Source organism: Gracilinanus agilis, chromosome 1 (genome assembly GCF_016433145.1).
Source record: "Gracilinanus agilis isolate LMUSP501 chromosome 1, AgileGrace, whole genome shotgun sequence".
In the NCBI taxonomy this organism is placed as follows: Eukaryota; Metazoa; Chordata; class Mammalia; order Didelphimorphia; family Didelphidae; genus Gracilinanus; species Gracilinanus agilis.
In genome coordinates this window covers 704,729,151-704,748,643 of record NC_058130.1, presented here as the reverse complement: position 1 = coordinate 704,748,643, position 19,493 = coordinate 704,729,151, and the positions used below count along the sequence as shown (strand labels likewise).

At 36.9% G+C, this 19,493-nt stretch overlaps 1 protein-coding gene across 2 annotated transcripts in view; it reads left to right on the top strand.

Moving 5' to 3' along the window:
- The window catches only part of MROH1 (maestro heat like repeat family member 1), a 156,436-nt gene that overhangs the window by 38,499 nt on the left and 98,444 nt on the right, over positions 1-19,493 (top strand). For both annotated transcript variants that reach the window (XM_044669587.1, XM_044669577.1), the window contains exons 10-13: positions 1,699-1,812; positions 2,961-3,034; positions 3,679-3,801; positions 12,919-13,029. In XM_044669587.1, coding sequence (XP_044525522.1) covers positions 1,699-1,812; positions 2,961-3,034; positions 3,679-3,801; positions 12,919-13,029 — 422 coding nt within the window. The remainder of the gene's footprint in view (positions 1-1,698; positions 1,813-2,960; positions 3,035-3,678; positions 3,802-12,918; positions 13,030-19,493) is intronic.

Here is a 19,493-nt window from a genome sequence, read left to right as displayed (position 1 = left end):
TTATAAAAAGATCTCACAGGGCAGCATATGGTTTACTTGACACAGGACAAGAGTTAGAAGGGATTTCAAACTCCTTTATTTTACAAAAGTGATAATTGAGGCCCAGGGAGGTTTTTGATTGCTCAAGGTCACACAACCAGTATGTATAAGAGGTAGGAGCTTCTTGGCCTTTAACTCCTGACAGCTTCCATAGGAGTCAGAGTATTTCTCCTATTTAAGGGCTACTTTGAGTCACCTATTGTTTCTCATTCTTGCTATTGTCTAGTCTACTTCTTTTTCCAGATATGTTCCTATACAGCAGTCATTCCCAAAGTGGGCACTACCACCCCGGTGCTGCAGCAATCCAGGAGGGCAGTGATGGCCACACTTTTTTTGTATTACATTTTATTCTGAGTTCAATAAATAGTTTCATAATTTCCAGGGGGCGCTAAGTAATATTTTTTCTAGAAAGGGGGCGGTAGGCCAAAAAAGTTTGGGAACCACTGCTATACAGTGTGTCCCAAATGTCCTTTTTATCTTACCTAGTTCTATGAAATTTGCATAAAAATTTTAAAATTGAACAAGACAGGGCATTTTGTCATTATACTTTGCAGATGCAATAATTTCTGGACAATGACTTTCTCAGTACAGTAGCCTGATCTGTCCCTATTAGACTTTTTCTTGTGGAATTACATCAGGACTATGCAACTAAATCTTCTTATTTGGATGATCATAAGGCTAGGGTTATAAATGTAATCCTTTCAGTCACTAAAGAGAAGCTGATAAAAGTTTTTGCAAAGTTAAAAAGTTGACTAGAGTAATGCAAACATAGCACAAGACAGAGGTTATGTCAAATGTATCAATATATAAAAATGTTTAAGTAACCTTTAAAATGTTTTTCAGAAGTTTTTAATATTCTTCTGAAGTAGTTAAAATTTAAAGCTGCACTACTGCTTTTTGAAGCATTTACTGAATATGCTAATGATATATATAGAGATAAAAATATATATAATTATTTGCATAGAGATGATTATTTAATCCATGGGAGCTGACAGGATTCCCAAGAGAATGATGAAAGATAAGAGGTATTTGGGGTTGCTTGGAGTAGATGATTAATAAGAGTTGAATAGAATATTGGATAGGGACTGAACCTGTGGTTTCATTAGTATAGGGAACTCCTAAAAAAGGAAACTCCCTCTAGCAGTGTAGGTTATCATTTTCTCTGCAGCCCATAGCCTTAGTATTACTTAAACCATTAAGAAGTAAAACAACTTAATCAGTTTCACAGCCACACTGCATTTGAGGCGAGACTCAAGCTCAGGTCTTTATGCTCCAAAAGCAACTCTTTGGCAACTCTTTAGCCACTACATCACAGAACAGAAATGTTTCCTAATTAAATGTTGATGAAATTAAATGGAATAATAGACATATAAGGCATGGAAAGAAGAAAAGAAAAATATAGGAGTGAAGAAAACAGTGTGGCTAGAGCAATGGGAGTGAAGTTTATTTCCAGCTCCTTGTTTAGCTTGTTCAGTAGAGCAAATGGTACTTGAGAGATCAATTTCCTATCCTTGGAACTTGCAGACTGAATCCTCCTGAGGACTCATGCTTTGGATCTTAACTGTAGCAGATGGTCTTGACTCTAAACTCTTTTTTTTTTTTTTTGATGGGCACCTAGTCTGACAAACTAACCACACAGCCATTGTCTTTCTTCTGCAGCCTGTTCCTTTCCTGATCGCCTATTGGCTTTCTTGCTTCCTAAACTGGAAAACAGCAATGAGAGAATTCGAGTGGGGACCCTGCACATCATGAGGCAAGTCATCAACTCAGCCTGTAAGTAACCTCCTATATGTACTGACCATATTGTTCAGTAGTTTTGGCGGTTATAGAAGGGAAGCAGTTTGGGGGGCTGTCCAGAGGACTTCTTTCCTTTTAAAGTACATTCCAATAAGTCTGTTTGCCTCCTCAATAGTGAGTTACTACTTTAATAATGTAAGAGATAATCTGCTGGCTGAAATTTGAATTATTTGTAGATTCCAATAATATTTGCCATTCCTGTCTCTGGCACTGATGATGCAGGATGTATTTTGGGGCAAAGCCCTGAGGTGAGGATCGGATAACCTGGATTCTAATCCTGGCTCTATGGTTAATTTTCCTCGTGACCTTGGGCAAATCATTTCTGTTCCTCTTCTCCCAAGGGGCTGCTGAATTTGGAGTTTACTATAGATGAGCTTTGAGGTCTCTTTTCAGTTTTGGTTCTATGATACTCTGCCATGATTCCCTCTCCCAGAGTTCTTGTATTAACAGGTTTCATAGGGTCCACTTTATTTAGAAAAGGAGCCTCCTAGATTCCTCTCTGAATGAAATACAAGACTATGTCTGAATTAATGAATTGGATGCCGTCTAGGAAATGTGAAAAGAGCAGTTTCCTTTCCGTTAAGTATTATATGCTCAGTAGATTTCCTTCTGCATATTGCTGACTTGTTTCCTTGTTTACCTCAGCTCCCTGACAATTGAACAACTCTTCAGAGTGAATAAATCTTAGGGAGTCAGGGGAATCTTCCCTCTAAGGAAACTCAGGTGGAACAAAGCTCAGCCTTGTTCCTGCTCTTGTTCCCCATACCCAGTATGTGCCTAGAGTATGTCTTTGTGGCCTTCTTGGGCATAAAGGTCCTAGGGGTGATAAAAGCAATAAATATAAATCTTTTATAGCATCTAAAAGACAGAGAATGGAGCATCACTTTTCCCTTTTTCTGCTGTGACCAAAATCCTTAGGACTAAAAATAGAAAAATGAATGAAGGAGGGTCAGTCACATAGAAATTTGGGAGGCTGGGGTTCAAGAATTATTTAGACCAATCCTCTTGTCCTCAACCTGTTTTAGGGAGGATTTTGTGTGGGGAGAAGGGAAAGAAAATGGGGAAGTTTAGGATTAGGAAGACTGGGACAGAGGAGATTGAGCCACACTTTTGGTCTTTTTTAGCTGTTCAGATGGAGATTAAGAAGCCATTTATTCTGTCTTCCATGAAGTTTCCTCTGATGGACACTAACAACAAGGTAAAAAAAAGTGACTTCCCTGCCTCTTGAATCAAATAGATGTAGGATTTGATAATTACCACTATAGACACTACCAGGAAATTGCTCAACACTGTCTAGCCTGGACTCTTTTTTTTGAGCCTAATTCTGATCAGGGATATGGCAGAGTGACTTTATATGGACAATGAGACCTTCACTTAGCAACAATTAGAATCTATTCCTCTAACTCTTAACTCCGCAGAATGTCCTGTTGATTTTGTTATTCTTTATCTTCAGGAGAACCCTTAGCACAACTTGGAGTTTGACTCGAGTAGCAATTCCTATAGAGCAGGGGTCAGCAACATATGGCTCTCCAGCCATATCTGGCTCTTTTGAGGGCTAGATATGGCTCTTTCTGCAGGAGCCATAAAATCAATTTTTTTTCAGGTGCTGTTACAGGAGCGCGCACTGTGAGCACTGTACGGCTCTCACGAAATTACATTTTAAAAAATGTGGCTTTTATGGCTCTCACAGCCAAAAAGGTTGCTGACCCCTGCTATAGAGGGTTGTTTGGGTTCATTTGACTTCATTGCTTGGTCTTTAAAAATGAGACATCCATTTTGTGGAGCTGTCTGAGGGATGGTCACAAGGCTGTCTTGATCTGATTTCTGTTTTCTCTTGAATAGGTGAAGCGGGCTGTGGTGCAGGTAATCAGTGCAATGGCCCACCATGGTTATCTGGAACAGCCTGGGGGTGAGATGATGATAGAATATATCCTTCGGCAATGTGCCCTGCCACCAGAACTAGGGGTAAGGGGGAATTTAACCTTCTCTGTGTTGTAAACAGGTGTCTGTAACCTGGAATAACCAAGAAACCAATCTGGTACTAAACATCTGGCTATAATTTCACTTGGGTATAATTAACCTTAGGCACAGGGAAATAGGGAACAGACTTATGGAGGGGTAAAAAATTGTGGTTTGGACGGTTTTTGGTCTGTTTTTGTTTTTATTTTGAAAAACATAATTAACATGTAAAGAAAAAAACATCATATTGTATTCGGCCCATGGTCTATTATTAATGACCTTGGATCTGAATTATGTTAGGGTATATCAATCACTCAGCATTTATCAAGTGCCTATTCTGGGTCAGACACTATGCTAAGTGCTGGGCATACAAGAAGAAGTAAAATACAGCCCCTGCCCCCAAGAAGCTTACATTCTTTTTTTTTTTTTAAACCCTTAACTTCTGTGTGTTGGCTCCTAGGTGGAAGAGTGGTAAGGGTGGGCAATGAGGGTCAAGTAACTTGCCCAGGGTCACAAAGCTGGAAAGTGTCTGAGGCAGGATTTGAACCTAGGACCTCCCGTCTCTAGGCTTGACTCTCAATCCACTGGGCTACCCAGCTGCCCCTAAGAAGCTTGCATTCTAATGGAGAAAATAGGCAAACAAATATATACAAGATAAATAAGAAATAATTAACAGAGGGAAGTTACTAGAATTAAGATGAGTTGGGGAAGGCTTCTAGTAAAAGTTGGAATTTTAGTTGGGACTTAAAGGAAGCCAGAGAGGTCAGTAGTTATACAGGAGGAGGGAAGGCATTCCAAGCTTGAAAGGATATGAAAGGCTTTGAATGCCAAATTTTGTATTTGCTCCTTGGATGCAGTAGGGAGTTGTGGGGTGGGGGAGCAGGGTTGTAAGAGGGGAAAAGGGGATATATTAATATTTAAAGGTGTGGTCGCCAAGAATTGAAATAATCTCAATTCTAAAATGCTTTTAGTAATTTATTTACAAAATATAAGAGAGAGAGTGGAAGTAGAGAGATGCCCAAAGCTAAGAGATGGAATGTCTTGTTCTTGGAACAACTAGAATGCTGGTGTCACTGAATCAAAAAGTACGTGTCTTGATTCTAAGAAAGTAAAAAAAAGACAAAAAAAAAAGAGAGAGTACATATTGGGTAGCTAAGTGCAAGAAAACTAAAGGTAGGAGGGGCTAGGATATGAAAGGCTTTGAATGCCAAATTTTGTATTTGCTCCTTGGATGCAGTAGGGAGTTGTGGGGTGGGGGAGCAGGGTTGTAAGAGGGGAAAAGGGGTTTTTGGTTGGATATATTAATATTTAAAGGTGTGGTCGCCAAGAATTGAAATAATCTCAATTCTAAAATGCTTTTAGTAATTTATTTACAAAATATAAGAGAGAGAGTGGAAGTAGAGAGATGAGAATAGGATAGAGTAAGAAATCTAACATAAAGGACGAGACTATATACTCAATCCCTGGCTTTAACCCAGCAGGGCTCCAGAGGTTCCAGCCAGCCAGCCTAAAACTCAATTAACAAGGGGTTTAGCCACCAGGGCTTCTCCTAATCATGGGAGCCTCTGGGAAGCCGGTACCTCCAGGGAGGCTAAGATAGTCAGACTTCTTCACTTTCCATGTGTAGTTCTAAGGGAAAGATTTAAGAATAGTCTTACCAAGTCCAAGGTCCTAGCCAGAGCTTCTCCAGGTCCAGTCCCAGGCTAAAGAGAGCTGAACTCCAACAGAACTAACTGGAAATTGTCACTCTCTTTTAAAGGGGCTTCTTTTGCATCACTTCCTGTGCCTTCCTCTTAGTTTACGTGCCAATCACAACAGATGCTTTTCTTAGGACTGCCCAGGAGGCAGTCAGTAAGTTTTGATTCGTCACTCACTCTAGCTCACATGGGTTCACAGATCTCCCAACTTGTGATTTAAGTGGGGATGTTCTCACTTTTGGTGATTAGATTAAGGATGGACAGGGCAGATTTAATTTCATTATCACAAGGTGATATGATTAGACTTGTGTTTTCGGAAAATCACTTTAGAGTAGCTGAATGGTTGATGGATGTGAGTGGGAAAAGATTCAAGGCAGGCACACCCATCAGCAGCAGGCTGTTATAATAAGGCTTGAAGTGATGAGAGTCTGCACTAAGGTGGTGGCAGTATCAGAAGAGAGAAAGGGTCTTATTTGAGAAATGTTGCAAAGGTGAAATCAATGAGCCTTGGCAACAGATTGGATGTGGAAAGGGAGATTGTGTGAGACAGGAGTCCAGGATGCCTCCTTGGTTGTGAACCTGAAGGACTTGGAAAATGGTATTGACATCTATGGTAATAGGGAAGGTAGAAGGCAGGGAGGGTTTTAGTGGTATAAAAAATTAAAGTTTTATGTTAGATATGAGAATTCTAAAGTAATATTGTGGTTACCGATTTAAAGATATAACTTAAGGCAAAATAACCTTTAGTAGCTTTATTTACAAAGAGGTGGAAAGAGTGAAAGTAGGAAAATATAAAAAGGTAGAGAATTATCTAGCCTGTCACCCTAAGCACTGCTCTGGTGTGGAGCTCAGCCATGGCAGGGCTTCACCACTTCCCTTGTCCCCACGTGGATTTCCCAGTAATTCTCAGTCGGAAGTCCAGTGATGTCCTCAGCAAGGGTTCTACCAACACAGCCTCCTCCAGGAAAGGAAGGCCTCTCTATAACCAATCTCTCCAGAAGCCAGGAAAGGAAGGCCAGCTACTCACCCACCCAAGGCAAAGTAGTCCAACACCAAAGTCCAAAGGAGAAGTTCCAGGAGCAGGTCTTCAAGAAGTAGTCCAAGAGCCAAAGTCTCAGCTCCAAGTGAAGCCAAAGTCTGAAGTTACCTTGGATAGGAAGTTCAGGACTTTTTATAGTCTTTTTCCCATGTCACTTCCTGTCCCTTCCTCCACTTCATGGGAACCAATTACAGTCTTTCAATTTGCCTAGTACTGCCTAGGGGCAGGGTAGTGGGTGTCTGGAATTGTCACCCACTTTATTTTCGTTCATCCACTTATTCATTCATTCATTTATTTGTTTATTTTGTATGCTTATTTATTTATTGTTTTTGAAGACCCTTACGTTCCCTCTTAGAATCAATACTGGGTATTGGTTCTAAGGTAGAAGAATGGTAAAGGCTAGGCAATGGGGGTTAAGTGACTTGCCCAGGGTCACACAGCTAGGAAATGTCAGAGGTCAGATTTGAACCCAGGACCTCCCATCTCTTGATCTGACTCTTAATCCCCTGAGCCACCCAGCTGCCCCCCTGTCACCCACTTTAGCATGTGACTTGCGATCACTCTTAGTGTTACATAGGAGTGCTTAAGTTTTTGACTGATTAACTTTAAAAATTGCTGACTGATAGACGAAGAAAGTTTGATTTGCTCTTCACATAGGAAAGATAATGAATTCTGTTATGGCTGTTTTGAGTTTTAGATATCTATTGGACATTCAGTTTGAGATGTCTGAAAAGCAGTTAGAGAAGTGAGACTGGAGGTCAACAGAAAAATTAAGAAATTTTTAAATTTATTTAATATAGTTACACATAGAAACAATTTTTGACAATTGTTTTCATATTTTCTCCCTCCCCACCTTCCATGAGGCAGTATTATAGTCTGATATATATAGTCTGATAGAGGTTATATCAATATTTTCATTCACTATATATTTCCATACTGCTCATGCCATGACAGAAGAAATATATCACACATATAGTAAAAAACTAACGAAGGAAATATGTGGAAATAAAATGGAAAATGGTATGTTTTATTTGCAATCAGATTCTAACAGTTCCTTCTTTGGCTGTGGATGGCATTTATATCATTGGTCTCTTGTGGTTATTTCGGAGACTTGCTTTGCTGATGATAGTTTAGTCCTTCACAGTTGATCATCATATAATTCTGTTACTGTATACATTGTTCTTCTCATTCTGCTCTCTTTACTTTGTATCCGTTCATATAAGACTCCAGGTTTTTCTGAATTCATCCTGTTCATCATTTTTTAGGGTGCAAAATAGTATTGCATTAAATCCATATACTCCAACTTATTTATCCATTTCCCAAATGATAGACAACCCCTCAGCTTCCAATTCTTTGCCACTAAAGAGGGAGCTGCTAAAATTTTTTTGTTTAGGTAAGTTCTTTCCCCTTATTTCATCTTTAAGAGTGGTTCCATATTGCTCTCCAGAATGATTGCATCAGTTCATAATTCTATCAGCAGTGTATTAGTGTCCCAGTTTTTCCACAGCACCTCCAAAATTTATAATTTTCCTTTTTGGCAAACCTGATAGATATGAGTGTGGTTTCTCATAGTCGTTTTAATGTACATTTCTCTAATCAAATAGTAATTTGAAGCATTTTTTGATATGACCATGAATCATTTTAATTTCTCTGAAAATTGCCTGCTCACATCTTTTGACCATTTTTCTACAGGGAAATGCTTTGTTTCCTTATAAATTTGACTCTGTTTTCCACATAGTTGAAAAATGAAGCCTTTGTCAGAGACATTTGCTATAAAATTTTTTCGTAATTTATTGTTTCCCTTCTAGTTTTGGTTACATTGGTTTTGTTTGTACAAAACTTTTTTAATTTAATGTAATCAAAGATATCCATTTCATTTTTCATAACATTCTCTATGTCTTGTTTGGTCATAAATTCTTCCCTCATCCATAAGTCTGACAGGTAAACTTTCCCATGTTCCCCAACTCTGTTTATGGTCTTGCCCTTTATTTTTAGGTCAAGTATCTATTTTGACTCTGTCATGGTGTATGGAGTGATATGTCATGGACCCAGTCAAGATAGTTGAATGAAATGTTTGTCTATGCCTGGTTTCCACCATACTATTTACTCAGCAGAGAAATTCAGGCAGGAAAGGTAGATTTGAAAATCATCAGCATAGAAATGGTAATTAAATTCATGGGAGCTGATGAGATCGCCAAGTGAAATAATATAGAGGGAAAAGGGAAGAGAGCCCAGGATAGAGTCTTGAGGGATATGATCTGGAAGAGGATCTGGCAAAGGAGAGGAATCAGGAGAGAGTGGCATCCCAAAAACCTAGAGAAAAGAGAACATCAAGAAGAGAGTAATCAACAGTGTCTCAGGCTGCAAAGAGGTCAGAGAGAGTGAGGATTGAGAAAAGGTCATTGGATTTGGCAACTTAGAGATCCTTAATAGCTTTGGAAAGAGCAGTTTCAGTGGAATGATGAGGTCAGAAACTAGATTAAGGAATTAAGAAGAGTAAAAGGAAAGAAAATGGAGGCACCTATGGCAGATGGCCTTTTGGAAGAATTTAGCTAAAAGGGCAGAAAAGATACAGAGTGATAGTTAGCTGGGACTAAAGGATCAAGAATAGTTTTTTTCAGAGTAGCAGAGACACAAGCCTTTTTGTAGGCAGTGGAAAAGGAGTTAGTAAAGGAGATAGAAAATAAGTGAAAGATTAGGGATGATGGGAAGCAATCTGTTGGAGTGGATGGGATAGAGTGGGATCATTTGAACAGATAGAGGGGTTATCCTTGGTGAGCTGTAAGACCACTTCATGTGAGACAAGTGAAGAAAGAGAGAGTGACAGAAGGCTTCTGAGTAATAGGAAATGAAGAAGAGGGGAGAAAAGGGAGTTCTTTTCTGTAAAATATGAGGCCAACTTCTCATCAGAAAGTGGAAGGAAGTAGACGCATGAAAGATCTGTAGAAGGATAGAAAGGTTTAGAAGAGCTGCTCTGGAGAATGGGAAAGGAAGTTGATAAGGGAGGTGTTTAACAGATTTGCCTAGCAACAGTGAGGGCCCAGTTGAGGTTGTGTAACAGACATGTGTCATGGATCTAATCAAGAGAGTTTTTCTCCCTCTTCATTGAGCAGCACATATATAGGAGTGAAATCAACAAATAGTGGTGTAGGAGTCTACATTTTTCAAGAGCATGTAGTCCTTCACATGAGAAGTTGTAGTTCATGTTAACAGTGGCATATTTGTCTACTGGTTCATGGGAGGGTAACTGAAAAAAGGAACAAAATCTACTCGATTTTTCCAGTTCTTTTAAAAAATATATTTTTATATTCTAAATCCCTCCTGATTAGAGAAATGCAAATCAAAACAACTCTGAGGTGCCACCTTACACCTACCAGAGTGGCCAAAATGACAGTAAAGGAAATTAATAAATTTTGGAGGGGATGTGGTTGTGAATTGATCCAACCATTCTAGAAGGCAATTTGTAATTATGCCCAAAGGGCATAATTAATGGGAAAGGTTCTGTTTGTACAAAAATATGTATAACTGTGCTTTTTGTGGTGGCAAAAAATTGGAAAATGTGGGGATGTCCTTGATTGACTGAATATAGATTATGGTATATGATGGTGATGGAATACTGTTGTACTATAAGAAATAATGAAATGGTTGATTTCTATTAGAACCAGAAGGAACTACATGAACTGATTTAGAATGAAATTAAGTAGAACCAGGAGAACATTATACACAGTAAATGAAACATGGTGGGAACGATCAAATGTAATAGACTTTGCTACTAAAAGTAATGCATTAATCCAGGACAATGCTGAGAGACTTATGAGAAAGAATGCTATCCACATCTACAGAATGACTGTGGGAGTAGAAATCCAGAAAAAACATATTATTTATCACTTATTTATATGAGTATGTGATTTGGGATTTTGGTTTTAAAAGATTACCCTATTACAAAAATTAATAATATGGAAATAGAATTTGAGTGATAATATATGTATAACTCAGTGAAATTGCTTGTCAGCTCTGGGAGTGGGGAGGGAAAAGCAGAGGGAGACAAGAATCATGTAATCATGGAAAAAAATTAAAAATAAAATAAAGTTGTCCTTTAAAAAAATAAATGACGGCCTCAGACACTTCCCAGCTGTGTGACCCTGGGCAGGTCACTTGACCCCCATTGCCTACCCTTACCACTCTTCCACCTATAAGTCAATGCACAGAAGTTAAGGGTTTAAAATAAAAAAAAAATAAATGAAAATAAAGACATTTTTATTAAATAAACACTAATCTCCATGTAAAAACAAAGTGTTGCCCAATATTGCATGATTAAAATTTAAAAATCATAATCCAGGTTATTGTTTATGTTGCTCAACTTAACTGTTAAGCTCTATTCTTATGTTGTGTCACCCAAGCACTGTGACAAGGATTATCCACAACAATGGTCATGTGTTTCTCTGTTGTGCCCCATTGGCACAACATTGTATGCTTGTCAGGGAAGATTTCGGTTATGCTTATAACAACCCCTGTACTTGCCATTCTGGTCATTATTCCCTGGCATGGAGAAACTTTTTGATTTCTTGAACAGAGGTCCATTGTCGCAATTAAATTTTCAAATGTATCTATTAGGTAATCCCTCATCATTCATCAACTAATCAGGCAGCAGACATTTTTTGCTTTTTATTTTTTATTTTTTTTTTAAACCCTTACCTTCCGTCTTGGAGTCAATACTGTGTATTGGCTCCAAGGCAGAAGAGTGGTAAGGGTAGGCAATGGGGGTCAAGTGACTTGCCCAGGATCACACAGCTGGGAAGTGTCTGAGACCAGACTTGAACTAGGACCTCCTGTCTCTAGGCCTGGCTCTCAATCCACTGAGCTACCCAGCTGCCCCCCAGCAGACATTTTTTAAAATATCTACTATGTGCCAGATGATGGAAATACATGTACAAAGAATGAAACAATCCCTGCTTACAAAAATCTTGTATTCTAATGAGGGAGACAAGTACATATAAAAACATATGTAACATAAATGTGAAGTTGTCATATACAAATTCACACACATGCAAAGCCATTAAATACTAGATCAAGAGATTTTTGTCACCCTGGTAGAATCTCTCTCAAAATCAAGAGTCTCTCCATATTCCACCTCCCTTTTGCTCACATCTGTTTATCCTGCTTTTTGAGTCCTCTTAAAAGAATAGACTGTAGTTTAAACAGATATCAGCATGTTTGCGAATTTATTCATTTTACATACAAAATAGGAGATTCCTGGAGTTGAATCTCACAATTATGTTTCTTTACTTCAGAACTAGAAGTCAGGTTTCGGAGTTATTTTCGATGAGCTGTTTTTACTTTACATAAATTGCTTCATCTTTGTGGACCTTTACATGTGGAAATGGAATTTCATTAGCTCCAGATCAGAAATGTCCTACATGGTTCACTCAGAAAGGAGGAAGCATCCATGAGATACCCTCTCCAGCAAACATGAGGATGAAGGATTATTACTAGTCACTAAGTTAGTTGCCAGCATCTGTAGTGTGGTCTGCCTAGGTTCCATAGTTGGCACTGACAAAAGGTTTGCAACCAGAGATGTTAATCAGTAAACCTCTCCTAAGTGCTTCTTCTCTGCCAGGCTCTATGCTAAGTATTGGGGATATGAAAAATAGTTTTTTTTAGAATAGAATGACAGTTCCTTCCATCAAGGAGCTCACAATCTAATGGGAGAAACAATAAATATACAGAGCAAGCCATATAAAGGATAAGTAGGAGATAACTAAAAAAGGGAAGGTACTAGAATTTAGAGAGATTGGGAAAGGCTTCCTGTAAAAGAAAGTATTTTAGTTGAAACAAAGGAAGCCAGGGAAGTCGGAAGGGAGAACATTCCAGGTGAGAGATGATGTAGCATATAGTTTGTAGAACAACAAGGGGGCCAGTGTCACTAGATCAAAGTGTACATGGCAAGAAGTAAGATATAAAAAGATTAGAAAGGTAGGTTGTGACAAAGGACTTTGCATTTGTTCCTATAGGCAACAGGGAGCCACTAGAATTTGAGTGGGAATAACATAATCACCTATATGAATATGAGGTTTTGATATAGATGTCTTATAGGAATAATGCTGTCAGGGATTTATCATTCAAATGAACTTCAGTTATTCTTCAAATCTCTCATTGTGAAAGCAAAATCAGTAGCATTTGTGGCAGTTGATGGATGTGAAGTGGGGAGGAAAGAATCAAAGATATAATTCCTGGTGGTGTCATTAACAGAAATGGGAAAGTTAGAAGGAGGGGTGAGTTGGTGAAATGGGCCTAATACTGGCCTGCAGTGTGAGAAAGAAGAGTAATAGGGTAATCTTGGACAATCATGATCCTGTTTTCTTACATTTTTCTCCTTCCTTGAAATAGCTTAAGAAGCAAATGTCAGAAATTGAAGATTCCTTAACTAGTGACAGTGTCCGGACCATCAGCATCAATACACTTTATCTTATCAGCACCACTGTGGACAGGATGAATGATGTAAGTTTCCTAGATTCCTTTGTTTCTTTGTGTAAATGGAAACCATTACTGTTACCTTTAAAGAGCAGGTGTCTAGCAAATCATCAATAGTAAGCCACTGACATACCCAACCTATTGATTAGGAATGTTCTTTGTAAACTCAGAAGGATGAATTAGACTGGGTAGACTGGAGCTAAGAAGGCCATTGAGCATGTCATTGTAGCAAAAATGAAGAAGAGTAGGCTGAACTTGGGTCATTAACTTGTCAAATCCTGGCTTGCTGCTTTACTACCTGTGCAGCCTTAGACAGGTTACACAGTCTCTTTGAGTCTCAGTTTTTCCATTTATAAAATGTGGAGAAATCAAATGACTTCCAAGATCCCTTCCAGTTTTAGTTGTATGATCTTTTGACTTCATCAGGAATTTGGGATCAAAGTCTACCTCTGACACTTCACTTTGTCACCTCTGTAAAGTTCCTTAACCTCCCTGAGTTTCAGTCTTCTCATCTATAAAATGAAGAATTTGAACTAGTTGGCATAAGGTCTCATTTAGCTCTATGCTAGTGTTTCTGTGATTGTAGCTCATCCAGGCCTTCTTGTCTTATGTGACTCTTGTCTATAATCCCTCCTATTTCTCCACATTTCAAATTTCAACGTGCTGAAAATCTTCCTTGCTTTCTTTAAGAAAAAAATTATTGATAACCTTGTTTTTAATATCAACTACATTTTCTAATATATTTTCTCCCTCTTCCTCCCAGAAAACTATCCCTTACAACAAAGAATACAGGGAGAAACAACTAGCTTAACAAAACTGAGACATCAAGTCCATCATTGTATACAATATCCCACACCCATAGTCCCCAGCCTCTTTAAAAAAGGAAGGGAGTTATAGTCTCATATTTCTTCTTTGGGGCTAAGCTTAGCTATTGTAATTTTATAATATTCACTTGAAATATATATATATTTTAATATATATTTTTATATGTAAATATATATCTATAATATTCACTTGTTTTGTGGTTGTTGTTGAAATTATTGTGCATGTTATTTTCCTAGTTCTGTTTACTTCATTTCATAAAAATCTTCCCATGCTTCTTTATATTCATCATATTCATCATTTCTTTTTTTAAACAAGTTATTTATTTATTATATTTTTTCAGGAGTTATGTGTAGAAGCAATTTTCAACAATCGTTTTCTGACATTTTAGAATTCAGATTTTCTCCCTCCTTCCCTTTGCTCTACCCCCCCACCTAAAGTAGTTTGATATAGATTATACTAGTGATTTCATACAATACATATTTCCATATTGCTCATGGCATGAGAAAAGGCACATAAACCACACAATAAAAACCTCATGAAGGAAATAAAATGGAAAACAGCATGCTTTGATCTGTAGTTAGATTTCAACAGTTCTTTCTTTGGCTGTGGTTAGCATTTTTCATCATGTGGTTATTTTGGAGACTTGCTTTGCTGATAATGTTTTAGTCCTTCACAGTTGATCACTATATAATATTTCTGTTTGTATTAGGATGGTTTTGGCCATCCTCTCTTCCTTATAACAGTTTCTGTATACATTGTTCTCCTGGTTCACTTCACTTTGTTTCAGTTTATATAAGTTTTTTTAGGTTTTTCTGAAGTCATCCTGTTCATCATTTCTTAGGGTGCAATAGTATTATATTACAACCATATACCTCAACTTGTTCATCCATTCCCCAAGTGATGGACAACCCCATGGTTTCCAATTCTTTGCCACTACAGAAAGAGCTGCTAAAAATATTTTTGTTCAGTTAAGTCCTTTCCCCTTATTTCATCTCTTTGGGATACAGATCTAGTAGTGGCATTGCTGGATCAAAAGGTATATTTTATGGCCCTTTGAGAGTGGTTCCAAATTGCTCTCCAGAATGGTTGCATCAGTTCACAGTTATATCAACAGTGTATTAATGACCCAATTTTTCCACATCCCCTCCCAACATTTGTCATTTTCCTTTTTGGTCATGTTACACCAGTCTGATTGGTGTGAATGTGGTTTCACAGAGTTGTTTTAATTTGCATTTCTCTAATCAAATAGTGATTTGGAGCATTTTTTCATATGACCATTTTATGATCATTTTAATTTCTTTCTCTGAAAACTAGCTCTTCATATCTTTTGACTATTTTTCTACTGGGGAATGCTTTGTTTTCTTATAAATTTGACTTTGTTTTCCATATATTTGAAAAATGAGGCCTTTGTCAAACATTTGCTATAAAGTTTTTTGTAATTTATTGTTTCCCTTCTAATCTTGGTTGTATTGGTTTTGTTTGTACAAATCCTTTTTAATTTAATGTAATCAAAGATATCCATTTCATTTTTCATAATGTTCTCTATGTCTTGTTTGGTCATAAATTCTTCCCTCAGTCTGACAAGTAAACTTTCCCATGTTTCTCTAATCTGTTAATGGTGTCACCCATTATTTTAGGTCGAGTATCTATTTTGACTTTATCATGGTATGTGAAGTGAGATGCTCATCTATGCTTAGTTCTGCCATACTGTTTTAAAATTTTCCCAGCAGTTTTTGTCAAAAAGGGAATTCTTTGCCCAAAAGCTTGGCTCTTTGGGTTTTCCTACACTAAATTGGCTATGGACATTAATTACTATGTGTTGAATAACTCACTTATTCCATTGATCCACTACTCTATTTCTTAGCCAGTACCAGATTGTTTTGATGATTACCACTTTATGTATTCATTCTTTCTTCAGTAGAGTGATATTCCATTACATTCATGTACCATACCAGATTTAGCCATTCTTCAGTTTATGGGCATCTATTTTGTTTCCTTACACAAAAAAAGAGAATAAAATATTGGAGCTTTATTTTTATCCCAGACCTCTTTGGGATATATAACCATTGTATAGTAGTAGTATCTTTGGGTCAAAGATATATATTTTAGTCATTTTCTTAGTGTAATTCCAAAACTGTTTTCCAGAATAGTTGAAATCTCCCAAGTTCTAAAGTCTATAGCTGATTATCTGTAGTTTACCTCTCCTCTTCTATAAAAAATTACAAATGGAGTGATTCTTTCTCTCCAAAATTCCCATCCCTTTTACTTCAGTGGTAAGGCTAGAGGATGCTTTTAGACCGTCAACAATCTCTAATTTGACTATTGATATCTTCCACTGATGTTTAATTCCTTATCAGAAATATGCAAAGATTTTTCCCCAATCAATTGTTTCCCTTCTCCTGGTTTAATTAATTTTATTTTACATAAAAAACCTTTCAGTTTCACACAACAGAAATTACTATTTTATCTTTTGTGATTGCTGTTATCCTTTGTTTGGTTAAAAATTCATTCTTTAGCCAGAGCTATGAAAGGTTTCTGATCTGGTTCTCTTCTAACTTTTTTACATGTGACATATAATATTTGGGTGACATTTACACTTTCTGTTTACTATGGTATATTATGTAGACATGACCTTTATGAAGCCATACTAATTGTTTATGATCACTTTTTTTCTTTTCCAGCTCTTTGTTAATAATTCCTTTAATAATACATTTTAGAATTTGGGTAGAAATTAATGTAGGCCTTATTGGCCTGTAGCTTACAATCGCTACTCCCTTCCCCTTTTTGAAAATGAAAACAATTTTTACCTTTTGGCATATGTTCCATGCTTCAGTGACTTTTCAAAGATCATTGTTAGGTGAGTAATCACATATGCCACTTCTAATATTAGAAATTGTAGTTTGCCTGGCAACTTTATAAGAATTGAGAATTTCAAAATCAAGGAAGAGATGAATAAAATTAAAGTAAGAAAACTGTTAAACTAATAAATCTAGAAGCTGGTTTTATGAAAAATAGCAACCATAAAATAGATATGCCTTTGGTTAATGTGATTTTTAAAAGGGAAGGAAAAAACTAAATTACTAGTATCAAAAATGAAAAGAAGAATTCACCACCAATGAAGAAATTAAAAACAATTATTATTAGGAGCTATTTTTTGTCCAGTTATATGCCCTAAGGAAAAATCCCAGGGCCAGATAAATCCACAAGTGAATTCTATCAAACATTTAAAGAATAACTAATCTCAATACTATAAAAACTCTTTGGAAAATAGGCAAAAAAGGAGTGTGACCAGAATTCATTTTAAGAAACAAATATAGCGATGATAGCTAAACCAGGAAGAGCTAAAACAAAAAAAGAAAACTGTAGACCAATCTCCCTAGTGAATATTGATGCAAAAATTTTAAATAAAATATTAGCCAGGAGATTATAATAACATCACAACAATCATACTCTATGACCAGGTGTGCTTTATACCAGGAATATTGGGTAAAACATCAGCTTAATTAACCATAACAATAACAAAACCAACAGAAATCATATAATTATCTTATGTGATACAGAAAAAGCCTTTGATAAAATGTGATATCTATGAGAGCCTGCTCTCCGCTGACTCAAGGGTTCAAGGGGTGTGACAGAGTCAGAAGATAAGACGAATGAATACAGTCTGCGTTTCAGTCATGTATCCCAAAGACTGTTTCTGGCAGCCTCTGGCTGGCTTTATTTTTTATACCCTTCTCTTAAGATTACATACATGTTGGCATGATTTTCATTCTCACCATACATCTTTTCTTAGAGATAATGGATTAAATGATATATTAACTTCTACTGAATTACAAAATCATTTGATTAACATTTCTTAATTATTCTATTTTCTTTGATTATACAAAGCATGCAAAAGCTTGGCAAGAAATGTTCATCATGGAGTAACTGGGCTGGAAATTGTTCTTTCCGTCCATCCATGAGGTACAATAGTTGATTACATTTTGACCAATCAAGTCAATTGATCTTACATAATTAATCAAGCAGTGATTTGCTACACTAGTAGATTTCAAAAGATACAGTAACACTAACCTGGTCCAAATATTGTTTCAGTACCAGTCTTTCATTTTTCAATATTTTTCAAAGGTGAGTTGAAGTTTCGGCTAGCCTTCAGGGTTATCAAAACAATCCAGTAGGGAGAGGTGTATTTGTTTCCATTGTCCTTTTCTTGTGTTAACATTCCAGATCGGAGATCAGGTGGGGGGGTGGGGTGGAGGGAAGGACTTGGAGACTCTTCTGGCCTGTTTTTGCAGGCACCTGTGTATGGGAGTAAGGAGTAAGAGATCTAAGTTAGGGTTTTAAAAATCTTTAACATTAACTCACTATCTGCTGGTTTGTTATGAATTGATTTTAGAGGAATTTCTGTATTATTACATGTAAAGGTGGGACTTTCCTAGGATTTGTAGGGGCCTGTAAGAGCTCTAATAATAGCCTGTAATGTTCTTCTGTATTTCCCTGGGGCTGAGTGGGGATATTGATCACAATGATTCCAATAATAAAGGAGTATTAGAGAAGAGTGTCCTACAGGGGTATCTGAGTAAGGGGTTTCCATCTTCCTTGGTATATCTGCTGTGCAGTTCTAGGATCCCCCTGTGACTTTGTCATTCAGAAAGGGTTTGATGGCCTCCGGAAGATATACATTCCTATTTTAAAAATATTAGAGGTGTAGGTAGGTGGCCCAGTGGATAGAGCACCAGGCCTGGAGATAGGAAATTCAAATCTGGCCTCCATCTTATGTGACTCAGGGCAAATCACTTAACACTAATTGCCTAGCCCTTGATCAGTTCTAAATATCAATTCAAAGTCAGAAGGTAAGAGTTGTTGAAAAATAAAAAACATTAGGGAACATTGGAATAAATGGAACTTACTTTAAAACGAAAAGTAGTATCTATCTAAAACCATCAGCAAATATCTGTAATGGATATAAGATAGAAACCTTCCCAGTAAGATCAGAGGTGAAGCAAGGATTTCCTTTATCACCACTATTATTCAGTATTATACTACACATGCTAACTATAGCAATAAGAGGAGAAAAAGAAATTAAAGGAATTATATAGGCAATTGATGAAACAGAACTATCACTCTTCGCAGGTGCTATATATCATGCTTCGCAGTGGTATACTTAGAGAATCAGCTAAAAAAGTAGTTGAAATAATGAACAGTTTTAACAAGGTTGTAGTATGTAAAATAAGCCCATATAAATCATCAGCTTTTCTTTATATTACTAATAAAGTCCAACAGCAAGAGATAGAGAGATTTGATTTAAATTAACTATAGACAATATAAAATTCCTGGGAATCTACCTCTGAAGACAAATCCAGGAACTATATGAACAAGATTACAAAAAGTGTTTCACACAAATAAGGTCAGACCCAAACAAATGGGAAAATAATAATTGCTTATGGGTATTCTGAGTCAATATAATGAAAATGGCAGTTCTACTTAAATTAATCCAATATATTCAATTCCATTCCAGTCAAATCACCAAAAAAATATTTTATAGAGCTAGCAAAAGTAATAACATTCATCTGGAAGAACAAAAGGTCAAGAATATCAAGGGAATAAATGAAAATAAAAGTGAAAGAAGTTGGCCTAGAAGGTACCATTTCTCAAACTATATTATAAAG